This window comes from Tursiops truncatus, chromosome 21, assembly GCF_011762595.2.
Source record: "Tursiops truncatus isolate mTurTru1 chromosome 21, mTurTru1.mat.Y, whole genome shotgun sequence".
Lineage (NCBI taxonomy): Eukaryota > Metazoa > Chordata > Mammalia > Artiodactyla > Delphinidae > Tursiops > Tursiops truncatus.
Window position 1 is genome coordinate 22,322,770 of NC_047054.1, and position 12,608 is coordinate 22,335,377.

Sequence of the window (12,608 nt, forward strand, 5' to 3'; positions counted from 1 at the left end):
TAGTTGCAGCACGTGGGCTCTTTAGTTGTGGCATGCATATGGGATCTAGTTCCCCGACCAGGGATTGAACCCAGGCCCCCTGCATTGGGAGTGTGGCATCTTAACTACTATTCCACCAGGGAAGTCCCTAGAATATCTTATTTTTGTTATTAGGGCTGTTGTTTTGTCTAACTTAGATAATAGACTTCTATTCTTACATGTTCACTAGTTTATTATCCTCTTTTCTTATCATTACTTTTCTTTTTGAATTCTGCAGGAACCTCACATACATATACTATGTTTATTTTGTGTTTATTGAAGCCTAATTCTAATTCATGTGTTAAGTAAGGCTCCTTTTTTATTTTAAAGATAAAAGAGGATGATGAGTCCATCAATAACCATCTATTGAATACCTACTATGTTCCAGGAACTTGAAATATAGCAGTGTACAAACCAGAAAAAAATCTCTAAGCTCACAGAGGTTATATTCTTGTGCTATTGGTAGTAATAGATGATATCTAACATTATGGAATACTCACTATTTCCCAAGCCCTGCAAGTTGCACATTCATGTTTTTATTTATGTGTGTTATAGCCCAAGTGCAATCACTTGCCCAAGTTTAAATAAGATAATTTTTATGATTTGGTGGAAGTAATCTTCTCAGGTACTGATACATATTACCTATGTTTACATATGCATGTTTTTAAATAAACTTTTAGAATAGTTTTAGATTTACATAAAACTTAACAAAAATAGTACAGAGAGTTCTTTTATACCCTATATGCAGTTTCCCCTATAAACATATTAATATGGTACATTTGTCAAAATAATGAACCAATACTGATACATTATTAATTAAAGGCTGTACTCTATTCAGATTTCCTTATTTTTTTACTGAAAGTCCTTTTTCTGTTCCAGGATCCCATTCAGGATACCACATTACATTTAGTTGTCATATCGAATACTGAGATATATTTAATTCTATATGTAGGCATTACAGGTTTAAATTAAAGTAGGCGTTACCTACCTAATTTTTCATTTGTCCCATGGTTGATATTCTCTTACATCTAGGATTCTAAGAATCAGATAACTAGATTTAAACACCTGAGAAGACCTTTAAATGATAATTTAAGAAAAAGGCATAGTCAGAATGAAAACATCATTTAAGTTTAAACAGATTGTAAATTAGTTTATGTTAAAACAGGAAGAGTTCCTTGCAGTTTTGATCTTGTTTAAATGGAAATTTAAACTTATTTTGGTACCAGAACAGATGACATCTACTAGATTACAGGCCAGCACAAACCAGATTATAACTGGGCAGATGTCTTAGCAATGAATCCTTGTAGAAGTGCATTTATTCTCTCTCCCACTCATATGACTCTTGCCATATGTTATCTTGCATTATATAGTGCATTTTTCTATGTGTTGTTCTGTCTCCCCAGTGAAGTTTAAATTCTTAGAAAGACCTTTGGTTTTATTATTCTGTCTTCTTAGCACCTATACAATGCCTTGTTACCTAATAAAATGTTTTGATGGTAATTGTGCTTGGGTCTGTATCTGCCTACCCCCAACTTAGCACAGTGCCTTGTGCATGCTGTGTGCCCAGCAGGTTTATTGAATTGAATTTAACTTAACTCAAAATTTATTTTTTACATCTTTTTCTAATTTCCTTCTTTTAGTTTTATACCCTGGGCTCAGCGTTATCCCCATGTCACCAATTTGACTTCTTTTTTCCTTTGAGTCATTTTGTAAATTATGAGTACTGTTATGGGTTTTTATGTTGTATTTCACTGGTCTACCTGATTCCACTGTAAACATTAAGATTTAACCTAAATTTGTATCGTTTTGTAAAGGAAGAAGTTCCCTGATTAGAGTACTTTGCGACCTTCTCAGTATCTCCTTTATTTTATTAAATAAGATTCTACCAAGGAATTATCTGAAGGAAAGGATGTAACAAAGTTGGAACTTTTCTAACCAGTTTTCATCCTCATGCTCACTGCTTTATACTAGGCAACCACAATGACAGAATTCTTTTTAAGAAAATTATACAGGAAACAAAAACAATATTTTGATCATACGCATTTTCATTACACACATTTTTTTTGTTCTTTCTTGTTTACTTTTTTATTTTTGTTTTCATGAAGCCAATTGAACACAATAGTGTGGGTTCTGCACACACTGGAGCTGAAAATACTAAAAGTAGCTTTTATTCTTGTTTCCAAATGCATTTAGAAAGAGAGATTTTAAGGCATTTTATAAATATTAAGTTTTCAGGGTCATTGGGATTTCTGAAGTTTCATAGGCCTGTACTTTGAAGAATTTAGCAGTGATAAAGTACCACTAAACAAGAGGTTATATAAAGATGTTTTTTCCCCAAACCTGCCATGACTTATTTTATAAATATTCAGCATTCATGCAATAAATACTTATTGGCTACCTACTATATGCCAAGCACTGTGCTAGGTGATGGGACTACCATAGCAGATAAGACAGTGTGATAAGTCCTGTGATATACAGCTAAAGGCAAGTACGAAGGACTTCATAAGAAGGAATCCTAATGGGGAACAACAGGAAGGCTTATCCAAGTATCTGAATTGAGACCTTGAGTGACGAGTAGTAGTTAATAAGACGCGAGTATGTGCACACGTGTGAATCCGTGTGTCTCTCTGTCTATTTAAAATTGCCTTCCTTTTAATTAATTGATTAATTAATTAATTTATTTATTTAGGCTGCATCGGGTCTTAGTTGCGGCATGCGGGATCTTTCATTGCAGTGGGTGGGCTCTTTGTTGCAGCATGCGGGCTTCTCTCCAGTTGTGGCACGTGGGCGCCAGAGCATGTGGGCTCTGTAGTTGTGGTGTGCGGGCTTAGTTGCCCCGCAGCATGTGGGATCTTAGTTCCCCAACCAGGGATCGAACCCACATCCTCTGCATTGGAAGGTGGATTCTTAACCACTGGACCACCAGGGAAGTCCCTCTTCCTGTCTTTTGAAGAGCAGAAAGTGACATGGGGCCCTCAAAGGAAAGGGAGAAAGGAAAAGAGAAAGAATTCAGCCAAGTGACTCAGCGTTGCTGTGCACCTGAAGCTGTCACAACATTGTTAATCAGCTATACTCCAATATAAAATAAGAAGTTAAAAAAACCTGAGAGATACTGTCAATACTTTATGCCTGATAATATCAAATATTTATATGAAATGGGCAAATACCTAGAAAAAAATCTTACTTTAAAAAAAAAAAAAAAAAGAATTCAGTACCAGGCAGATGCAAAGGCAGGCCTGGAATTAATGTAACATATTAGGTCACATATCATTATATCTTTTTAGAACAATGTTCAGCTTTTTGTTAATAAGTAGTCATATCAAAATACAATCCAACCTTGTAAAATAGAAAATAAGATGATTTGCTTTCAATGAGTAAGAGTGGTGGATTCTTACTTATGCAATTAATTTAGAAATGCCTTTTTAAAAATCTCTTACTTGCTTATACAAATAATAAATAAACATTAACTGTTCTTTGAAAAATTTTCAGACTCGGCACTTCCCACATAATTCAGTTCTTCCCTTCTCTGTGTCAAGACGTAATCACTATTAACATTTTGGTGAATATTTCTCTAAATGTCTTTTTTATATCATTAGTTATATTTAGTTATGGTGGCAGTAGAAGTAGTAACAGTACCAAAAAAAAGGGTCAGCCTGTCCTCCTCATTTGCTACTTGAATTTTCATTTAATAATATATACTTTCACGTCAGTATATACATAGATCTATCTTTTTGTTTAAGAGTTATAAAGTATTCCAGTGTATAAGTATTCACAAATTATTTAACTGGTTTCTATTTGTGGAACATTTAGGTTGCTTGTTTTAAAACTTTGCTGGAGTGAGTATCTTTATGAACTCCGAGTAGAAAATAGTCTTATTTCAAAATTTTTCATTGACCTACACCCTCATCCTTTGCACCTTTATCATCATATTGTCATTTGTTGCTGTTGCTAAAATAGAGGAATGTGTAAAATTAATAATTTATCTACTTTATTTATAATCATGCTAATGATTTTTATAGATTTTAAATATTTATATGTCAACCATTATTTCATTAACAGATGAATTTAAAGGTCATTCTTTACTACAAGCAGCCAGAGAAGCAGACCTAGCGAAAGTTAAAAAAACACTTGCTTTGGAAATCATTAATTTCAAACAACCACAGTCTCATGAAACTGCACTGGTAAGATCCTATTGTTAATCCATTCCTTGGGTCTGTAATGGTAGTGTAAATGCAGAATACGATTTTCATTTCAGAAACATTAAGGTAACTTTAGTATCTGAAGTGCCAGGAATTTGCATTTTAATATTGGTTGCATTGATTTTTAAATTTGGTTAGGGAGATAATTGCTTTCATGGATGAGAGAATAGACATTTGCTCAACCTTAATCTGAAAATTATTTTTACTTTTGTCTTTACCCAACCATATTATAACAAATGTACTTTTGTGGCCAGTGCTCTCATGAAATACAAGATGTGATTTTTCTCTATAGAATCTTCTTTTTCTTGTGGTTGCTAGATAAATACTGTATTTGCTTTCTATCAACGATTAAATTATTTTCAAAGATACTTGCATCATCATTTTGAGCAATTGTAGTCAAAGAATTGTTACATTCATTATAGAAAAATGGTATCGTTAGGAATTTTTTTGTTCTAGACTGTACAAAATTTTAAAACTATTCATGTTTTTTCTTCTACTGTACTTTGAGAAAGATTGTTCTAGTTTCCTTGTCATTGACCACATTAAGTTTCAGGTATAGGGCTGGTTGGATTATACCTGAATTCAGAATTTAAGCATGAGTGATGCTTCTATCACAGACCTCTAAATATGCTTCAGTTAACATTCTTTATATCTGGCACGAAAGGGTCAAACTCTAGGCAGTACCTGCTAAAAACAACATTATAAGAGTTACCAAACCAAAATAGGCCAACTGTATATATACTCAGAATATGGCTGTCATGCTGGGGTTTAGATACATTCAAGCTACACAGCATTTCTGCCAGGAGACACTCAAAGCCACAGAATGAACCTGACCTGCTTTTTTAGAGTGTTCATTCTGTTCATTAGTATGTAGTTTTCTTACTTTTTCAGTTTTAATACAAACATGAATATAAAATGAAGTTGAATATAAAAGTTGTATAAATAGAGGGTAAGACATAAAATTTCTGAGAATACTTCTCCCTCTAAGCTCCTTCAAGTCTGTTACCTTCTTACCTGTCCCTGGGCATATGGACTTATTCTCCTGTAGTGCTAGGAGTACCTCTGGGAAAGAGCTTGAGAAATATTGATTTATGTGGCTGACAGCCTACTGAAGGATTGAGTAATTCAGTTATAGATTTCTGTAGCTTTGGAGAGGCAGTATTCTGATACCTTCAAGTAAATATATACTGAATAATTACTTACTGGCTGAAGGGAAAGAAATGAAGTCTCTTACTGCTCAACTGAGAGCATAATTTCACCTTGGTTTAAAGGCTTATGTTTTATACTCCCAGTGTATTTAGGAGGAATTTTGATCATCTCCATAATGTTAAAATACATGTTTTGAGATAACAGTGTTTTAAATAGTCAGCAGGTGCTATTCAATTCAGAAATCTATTTTTACATAGAAATTTATTTTATTAACTTGGTTTTCTTTACTTTACAGCACTGTGCTGTGGCCTCCCTGCATCCCAAACGCAAACAAGTGACAGAATTGTTACTTAGAAAAGGAGCAAATGTTAATGAAAAAAATAAAGAGTAAGTGCAGTTGCAGAAGGAGTTGCTCAGTTCTTAAAGGGAAAGTGTGGTACAAGTTTGGACATTACCTTTTCCTTTCCTCCTCTCCATAGTTTCATGACGCCCCTGCACGTTGCAGCAGAAAGGGCCCACAATGATGTCATGGAAGTTCTACATAAACATGGAGCAAAGGTAAGGCTCATGCCTGAGATAAGGTGCCAACCTTGGCATTGAGTAGCTAGCTGCACTTAAGACTATTCCTATTCTCTCTGATTCTCCCGAAGAAATTAATCTTATAAAGGACTGTTAGCATGTATTTGAATTCATAGATTCTCCTTTAAAGCTGATTTAAATCTTGTTACTAATAGAGATAATTACCTGTGTTTTATATTGTACTTTACTATCATTCTTCTATAAAGCAATAAAGGTGGCTATGGTCTTATCATTTGAAATACATTTCAACTTTATATTGTTTCACCTTAATATTGGAATTGATGTATTTTGGTAGTCAACATCAATTACGGTTTATCAGAAAGTAATTTATGTAAATGATAGGTAAAATATTGCTACCTATTTTAAAGAACATTTGTTCCTTCAAACTGGTAATGATAATAATTTTCTCAAATAACCTTAATATAAAGAAATAAAATTTTAATAACCATTTTTATTGGCATTGTCTGAGTGACATTATCTGTAACTCCATGACTCCATAAATTGCTTGAGGAAAATTTGCTTGAAGGGAAGCAAACTGGTTGTTTTTCGGAGGTACTTGAACTTGCAGATTTTTAAATCCTTAAGAGTGAATACTTTAAAGCAGGAGTCCCCAAAGTAGGGTGCAGACACTCTATGGAACATACAAGATGAGCCATTGGGTGTAGGAAAAAAATATTAGAATTTTGATTTATTAAAATAGTAATTTATTTACAAATGAAAAAGTTAAGATCTACAGTAAGTCCCCTACATACAAACAAGTTCTGTTCCGAGAGCATGTTCATAAGTCTAATTTGTTCTTAAGTCTAACAAAGTTAGCCTAGGTACCCAACTAACACAATCGGCTGTATGGTGCTGTACTGTAATAGGTTTATAATCCTTTTCACACAAGTAACACATAAAAAACAAACATAAAAAATAAAACATTTTTAATCTTACAGTACAGTACCTTGAAAAGTACAGTAGTGCAGTACAACAGCTGGCGCTTCTTAGCAGTACCAGCTACATCACCACTGCTTTTTATGCCTGCTTCCAGACATCCTGGGCTTGAAATAATGATACTGTACCACTGTACTCTATACAGTACTGTAAAGTATACAAAAGCAGAACCACTTGTAGAGGATGCATTCATGTAAAAATGTATGCCAGACATGTGAACTAACTTACATGATTGGACATGGGAACGCACGTTCGCATCTTTGAAAGTTTGCAACTTGAAGGTTTATATGTAGGGGACTTACTGTACTAATATTTCATACACAGATTGATGCTGGCACTCTCATTATGTCCATGTGTCAGCCTGTCTGAGTCTTGTCAGAGCCCAAGGTGTTTCGTGAGGAAGAACACGAGTCGTGTGTGGGGGGATTGACCGTGGCACACTCACTCGTCTGCTCACTTTCAGCACTTTGTGACACATTGCACTTTACATGAGTAGATTTATGGCTATTATCCTAAATGGTAGAATCTTGGTAAATATCGTTGTTGAAAATCAGAGGGAATGACCATGACAATCTTATAGCATAAAAAGTTTATCTGGCTATTTTATGAATCAGGATTTTCGGGTTGACATACTTAGTTGTTGTGCCTTTTTTTTTTTTTAATGAAAATAAGGAAGTTCAAAATTTGCTGATAGTTCTATGGTGACAAATGACTATTACTTGTATGTAGGTACTTTTTTTTTAAAAACAGAAACATAATCAGAACCTTAAAGGTGAAAGTTATATATTTTAGAGTGAATGAGAAAGTGACTGCTCTTTAAAAGGAACTTTAACAAATGAAGAGGACATTTTGAAAATAGATTTTTAGAAAATATCCACTGTTTTGTGATTTTGTTGCCAAAAAATGATGTGTATTTATCACCCATCTGTCATATCTATATAATTTAAAAACTGGGCAACAGGATTTTCTAACCTGTTTTAAAGTTCTTGTTTTGTTTTAAAATTTGTGTTCAGGTAGTTTTTGAACCTATTAAAAATATTTTAATGCAACACCTCATAATAAGTTTGCAAGAATCAAGAAAAATGCAATTTTACTAGCAGAATTCAGTTAAAACCTTAGCATAATTAGTAAATTACATTAAAAAATAAACATTGTGATTTAGAAAGCTTTGCTAATAATGCATTTTTTCCAGTGGCACTACATATCTATGTGAAATCTTTTTAGCTAATCTAGCCAATGGGACCAACTATTGAAAATGAACTTAGAATCAGACCCTCAAATCTACAACATAATTTTTATAAGATTTTTTTAAGTTTCTTTTAATTGAGCCAAATGATATTTTGTACGACTAATAATTTAAAATTTTTTTAAATTTTTAATTGTTTCACCTCTTTCCCATCCTTTGTAATTTTTTTGTATAAATTTTATATATATTTATTATGTATTAGTGTAGCCCTGCTTGGTTATAATTTACAAATGTACATAAATGTATATTGAGACGGTTCTTAAAACATTTTTTTATTCCTAAGGTGCATGATCCTTGCTTTAAAAGGACGGTTGATGTTTTTAATTGAACAGGATGAGCTGGAATGAAAGGAACAGAGTTCTACAGATTTATTACCTATTTTCAGGGTATAACTACTGCACTGTTACATAAATAATGTCTTGTTGTTCTGTCGAACAAAATAATAAGCTAAGTAGGCTTTCTGCTACACTTAAGAGCATGGTATGTTTATCATTTACCTATTTTTAAAAATACCTTATGGCATTTATAATGTTCTTGAATAACCATTAATAATGCCCTTCATTTTGGGAAAGTATCTCTTTGTTGTCTCCCACGAGTCATTTTATTTCCTGAAGGTTCAGTGAGAAATAACATTATTTTATATAACCTATCCTAGTCAGCATTACTCTAGGTCTGTGGTTCTAAATCTTTTTTCTGCCCTTCATGTTCACAGTACATTCTCATCAATGACGTCACAATTTATCAGTGGGTCATGTATAATTTTAACCACCCTGCTAGTGATGTAGAATGCCTTTTATACTAGTATATCCCTAGTCCTTCCACTTCAGTTCAACAAAATTGAGAATTCCTGCGACTAGGCACTTTAAATGGGAAAAAAAGTCATATTTAATCAGGGTTAGGAACCAATAGATACAAATTTCCATCCTCCCCTTCACTCATTTCCTGGTTCCAAGGCAAACTGCTATCCCTCAGGGCTAGTTTATCTGGTGGCTAATGCATTAGTAAAAGCTCACTATAAAGACCCAACTTAGCTACTGTTGGGCCCTAATGTTTGCTTGCCTAGTGTTCTTTCTGGGCAACTTGTGGTTCCAATTTGATGTTTGAATGACTCATTGTTTCCATTTGATTCTAAAAGCACCTTCTGAACAAGTAGCCCCACCCCCAAATTAGGATTCAGCCCTCTTAGGCTGCTTCTACCATTCTGCTGTCTTCCCCTCCTCATGATGAACCTAGTTCTCAAGCTAAGACTACTAAATCAGAAAAGGCAGAGAATTTGGTAGGGAGATCTAATACCATTAACTAACTTGTCTTACTTAGACAAATAGAACTTAGTAATATTTATATAAGCCAAAGCATTCTTTTGTGTAAAGCTTGGTAATAAATACAAAGTACAGGTTCACTCTGCAAGTTAAGCATATTGTGTATGTAACATAGACAGATACAGTTTTCAGTTTAGAATCTTCCACTTTCTAGTTTTATGACCGTGAACTTAATTCCTCTGAACCTCAGTTGACTCATTGGTGATATGTGGGTATTAATACCTCCCCTACAAGGATGTTTTTTTGGTTTGTTTTTTTGGTAAAAATTGAATGAGCTTATATATATATGTATGTTGTATAGTACCTGGCACACAAACAATACTTTGATTGCTAGTAAGTATAAGCATTGCATTTTTTTCTATATTTGTCTTTTCAAACTTATATACTATATATTTCCTTTAATTATCTACATTTTATTTAAGAGATGTATATAATCCCTTTATCATTTGTTTTGATCCAGTAGCTCAACATTGAGTTGTAAAATGATAAAGATTGTGAGCTGGATACTGTGGGAAATAGTTTGGAAGTTAAAGCAGTTACCAAACTTGAAGCTAATCCTGAACCAATTTAGTGGCATCAGTAATGAAAAAGGAAGAGAAAGACGAAAGCCATTTGGAAAGACTAATTGGGTGCTGGAATAGACTTAGAAAATGGTGGTAGTTGGAAATGAATTGGGTGCTGGAATAAACTTAGAAAGTGGTGGTACAATTAAGGAAGTAAGAAAGCTAGAAAGAAATACTGGCGTCCTATGTCTTGGTAATAATTTTGTACTTGGAGTTAATATGATAGAGGGACATTAAATAAAACTAGTGGTTGGAAATACAGCACTAGAGTATGAAAGAGAGCTTAGGATTAGAAAAATCTATTGGGAAGCCATTGACATAGTGATCATACATTGTGGGAATGAGGAAGGTTCCTGGAAGAGAATATGGAGAGATGAGTTGAGAGTCAAGGAATAACCTTTGAGAATTACTCATGTTTGTGGAACAGTAGTGGGAAGAGGAACTGAAAGGCTTATCATGGTGTCTGTTGAGTGCAACGGAGTGTGAAGAAGGAACAGGTGATTAGTGCTGCAGAGAGAAACCAAGGTAGACGATCCATTTAACTTGGCAATTTTCACATAAGGGCCTTGGTAGCTTTTGAAGGAGGTGTTCCAAAGATATAGAGGTAGAAAATTGTGTTAGTTAGGGTCTTGGCAATAAAAAGCACACTCAGAGTGGGTAATTTGAGGAAAGTTTAATAAAGGAGTTATATACAAAGGTGTGGGCAAGGTTTAGGAAATCAACAAAGGATGAGGTAGTACCAGCAGCAAGTGGGAGCTATCATCATCCTGGGCCTGAAGGGGCAAGGAACAGGGGAGCTATATAGAGCAGGCCACCTGACAGCATCTGTAGCCTTTGATAAAGGCTATATCTAATCCATACTCCTCACTCTTCTCCTTCCCACCAGTCCCCTTGCCATTACTTCCCACTGGCCAAATACAGCGAAAAGTTAAAGACCACAAGAGCCCATTGATGTGATCCATACACGTGATTCTCCCAGGACACAGAGCAGGGTGGAGGGTGGATGTGGGTCCAGGGAGGCAAGCAGGCAATATTTAGCAAAAGGACAGAAAACAAATGACTCTTAAGGAAAGGATGGTTATAAGAAAATGGGGTTATTAACCAACTTATTTGAGAAATCCACTTTTATAGGAGTAAACTTCTGTATCTTAAAAAATTAATAATTATCTCTACCAACCCCTGCTTCGCAAGATTACTGTAAGGCCTAAATGGGAAAGACATGAAGATTTTATCCTTTTTTCTTTATTATTGTTAATGTACCCTGGCATTCTGCATTCTGTTGCTACTGCCTTGTTTGCTATCATTATTAAGTACAACCTAAGCCCCAATTGCATACGGTATTATTAATACAGCAGACACAAAAGGTTTAATTCAGAAGTGCGTTTTTTATACATGAAAGCACTGCTATTTTGTCATTAGTGAGCATCTGTTAAATGTGTGAAACATGAAAACTTTTTTTTGATGTTCGTATGTCTTAATTTGACAGATTTATTTATAATGTATGTAAGAAGAAATTGTATCAATAGTCATTGGCATTAAATGGGCTTATTTCTCATATTGAGAGTGATCAAGACCTTTGCTCACTTTGGAGAAATGTGTTAGCTTATTTTAAGGATTTTATTAATGCTCTTCTAGAGGTGGATTGATAAGCAGATTCTATTAGGCCAAAGGTGTTAAAGTGCTTTTAAAGGTATAGATCCAAAGTAGCTTTTATAGTTCAAATAATATCTGAAGTTTGATCATATCAAAATAAAGTCCAAAGGGGCCAGTGTCTCAGAGACATTTTAGTTACTGTTCAGTTAGATTGACTGAATCTAGATTAGACATAAGTAGAAATCTGTTTTATACTTATTTATATACATGCCTGCTTATTACTTCTATGAGATAACCATGTGGTTAAACCCAAAGAAATAATCTGCAGGAATTCTAGCTGAGATTCGCAAAAGGCTGGAACAAGTTTCGAAACTGTTACCTTGGCTGCCATTCTCTCTCTCTGTCTGTCTCTTTTTCTCTTTCTGAGATTGTGTGGCTTTCTTTTCTCTGCTGGTCTTTGTTCATCTGCTTCATTCTTCTTTTTATAGACTGTATTTTTCTGTTTTACTTCTCTGTGGCCCAAATATGGTCTTTTCAGCCCCTACTTTATAAGCCTTTGGCTTAAAAATATACCATCTGCAGCTGCCATCTCTCCCAAGTCTCAGGGATGAGAAAGGGAGCGTATGAATAAGACTTCAGTTTGTTTAGCACAACCATGGGATTGGCACCTCGAGTCTAATCAGCTGTGCTCTCTGCAACTTATTTCTCTGACAGTTAGGGCATGTAGGCAAGGTAAGTACCCCTTTAAGAAAGCAAAGAAAGTATGCACCATTATAATATAATATACCTCTTTTCAGAGAACTTGATTGTTCCTTTTAAAATTCCATGTGAATATTGAAGGTTTACAAATAATAATACTCAAGTTTGGCTAGTAAACATTAATCTAGTTTCATGTTTCTCAAATTTAACTTTTCTCAAATTAAAATTTAACTTCTTAGACAGATTCCATACTCTGGTGGGTTCATAACACATTAAAGGATTAAAAACCTATTAGAGTAAAATATTG

The 12,608-nt window shown here is 34.3% G+C and overlaps 1 protein-coding gene across 5 annotated transcripts in view; it reads left to right on the plus strand.

Annotated features, from left to right (window-relative positions):
- Positions 1-12,608, plus strand: part of TNKS (tankyrase) — a 176,310-nt gene that overhangs the window by 109,702 nt on the left and 54,000 nt on the right. For all 5 annotated transcript variants that reach the window (XR_012328923.1, XR_012328925.1, XR_012328924.1 and 2 more), the window contains exons 9-11: positions 4,078-4,199; positions 5,662-5,753; positions 5,846-5,924. Coding sequence is in view for 1 of the 5 variants with exons in the window: in XM_004310437.4 (XP_004310485.2) it covers positions 4,078-4,199; positions 5,662-5,753; positions 5,846-5,924 (293 nt within the window). In the remaining 4 variants the exon portion in view is untranslated. The remainder of the gene's footprint in view (positions 1-4,077; positions 4,200-5,661; positions 5,754-5,845; positions 5,925-12,608) is intronic.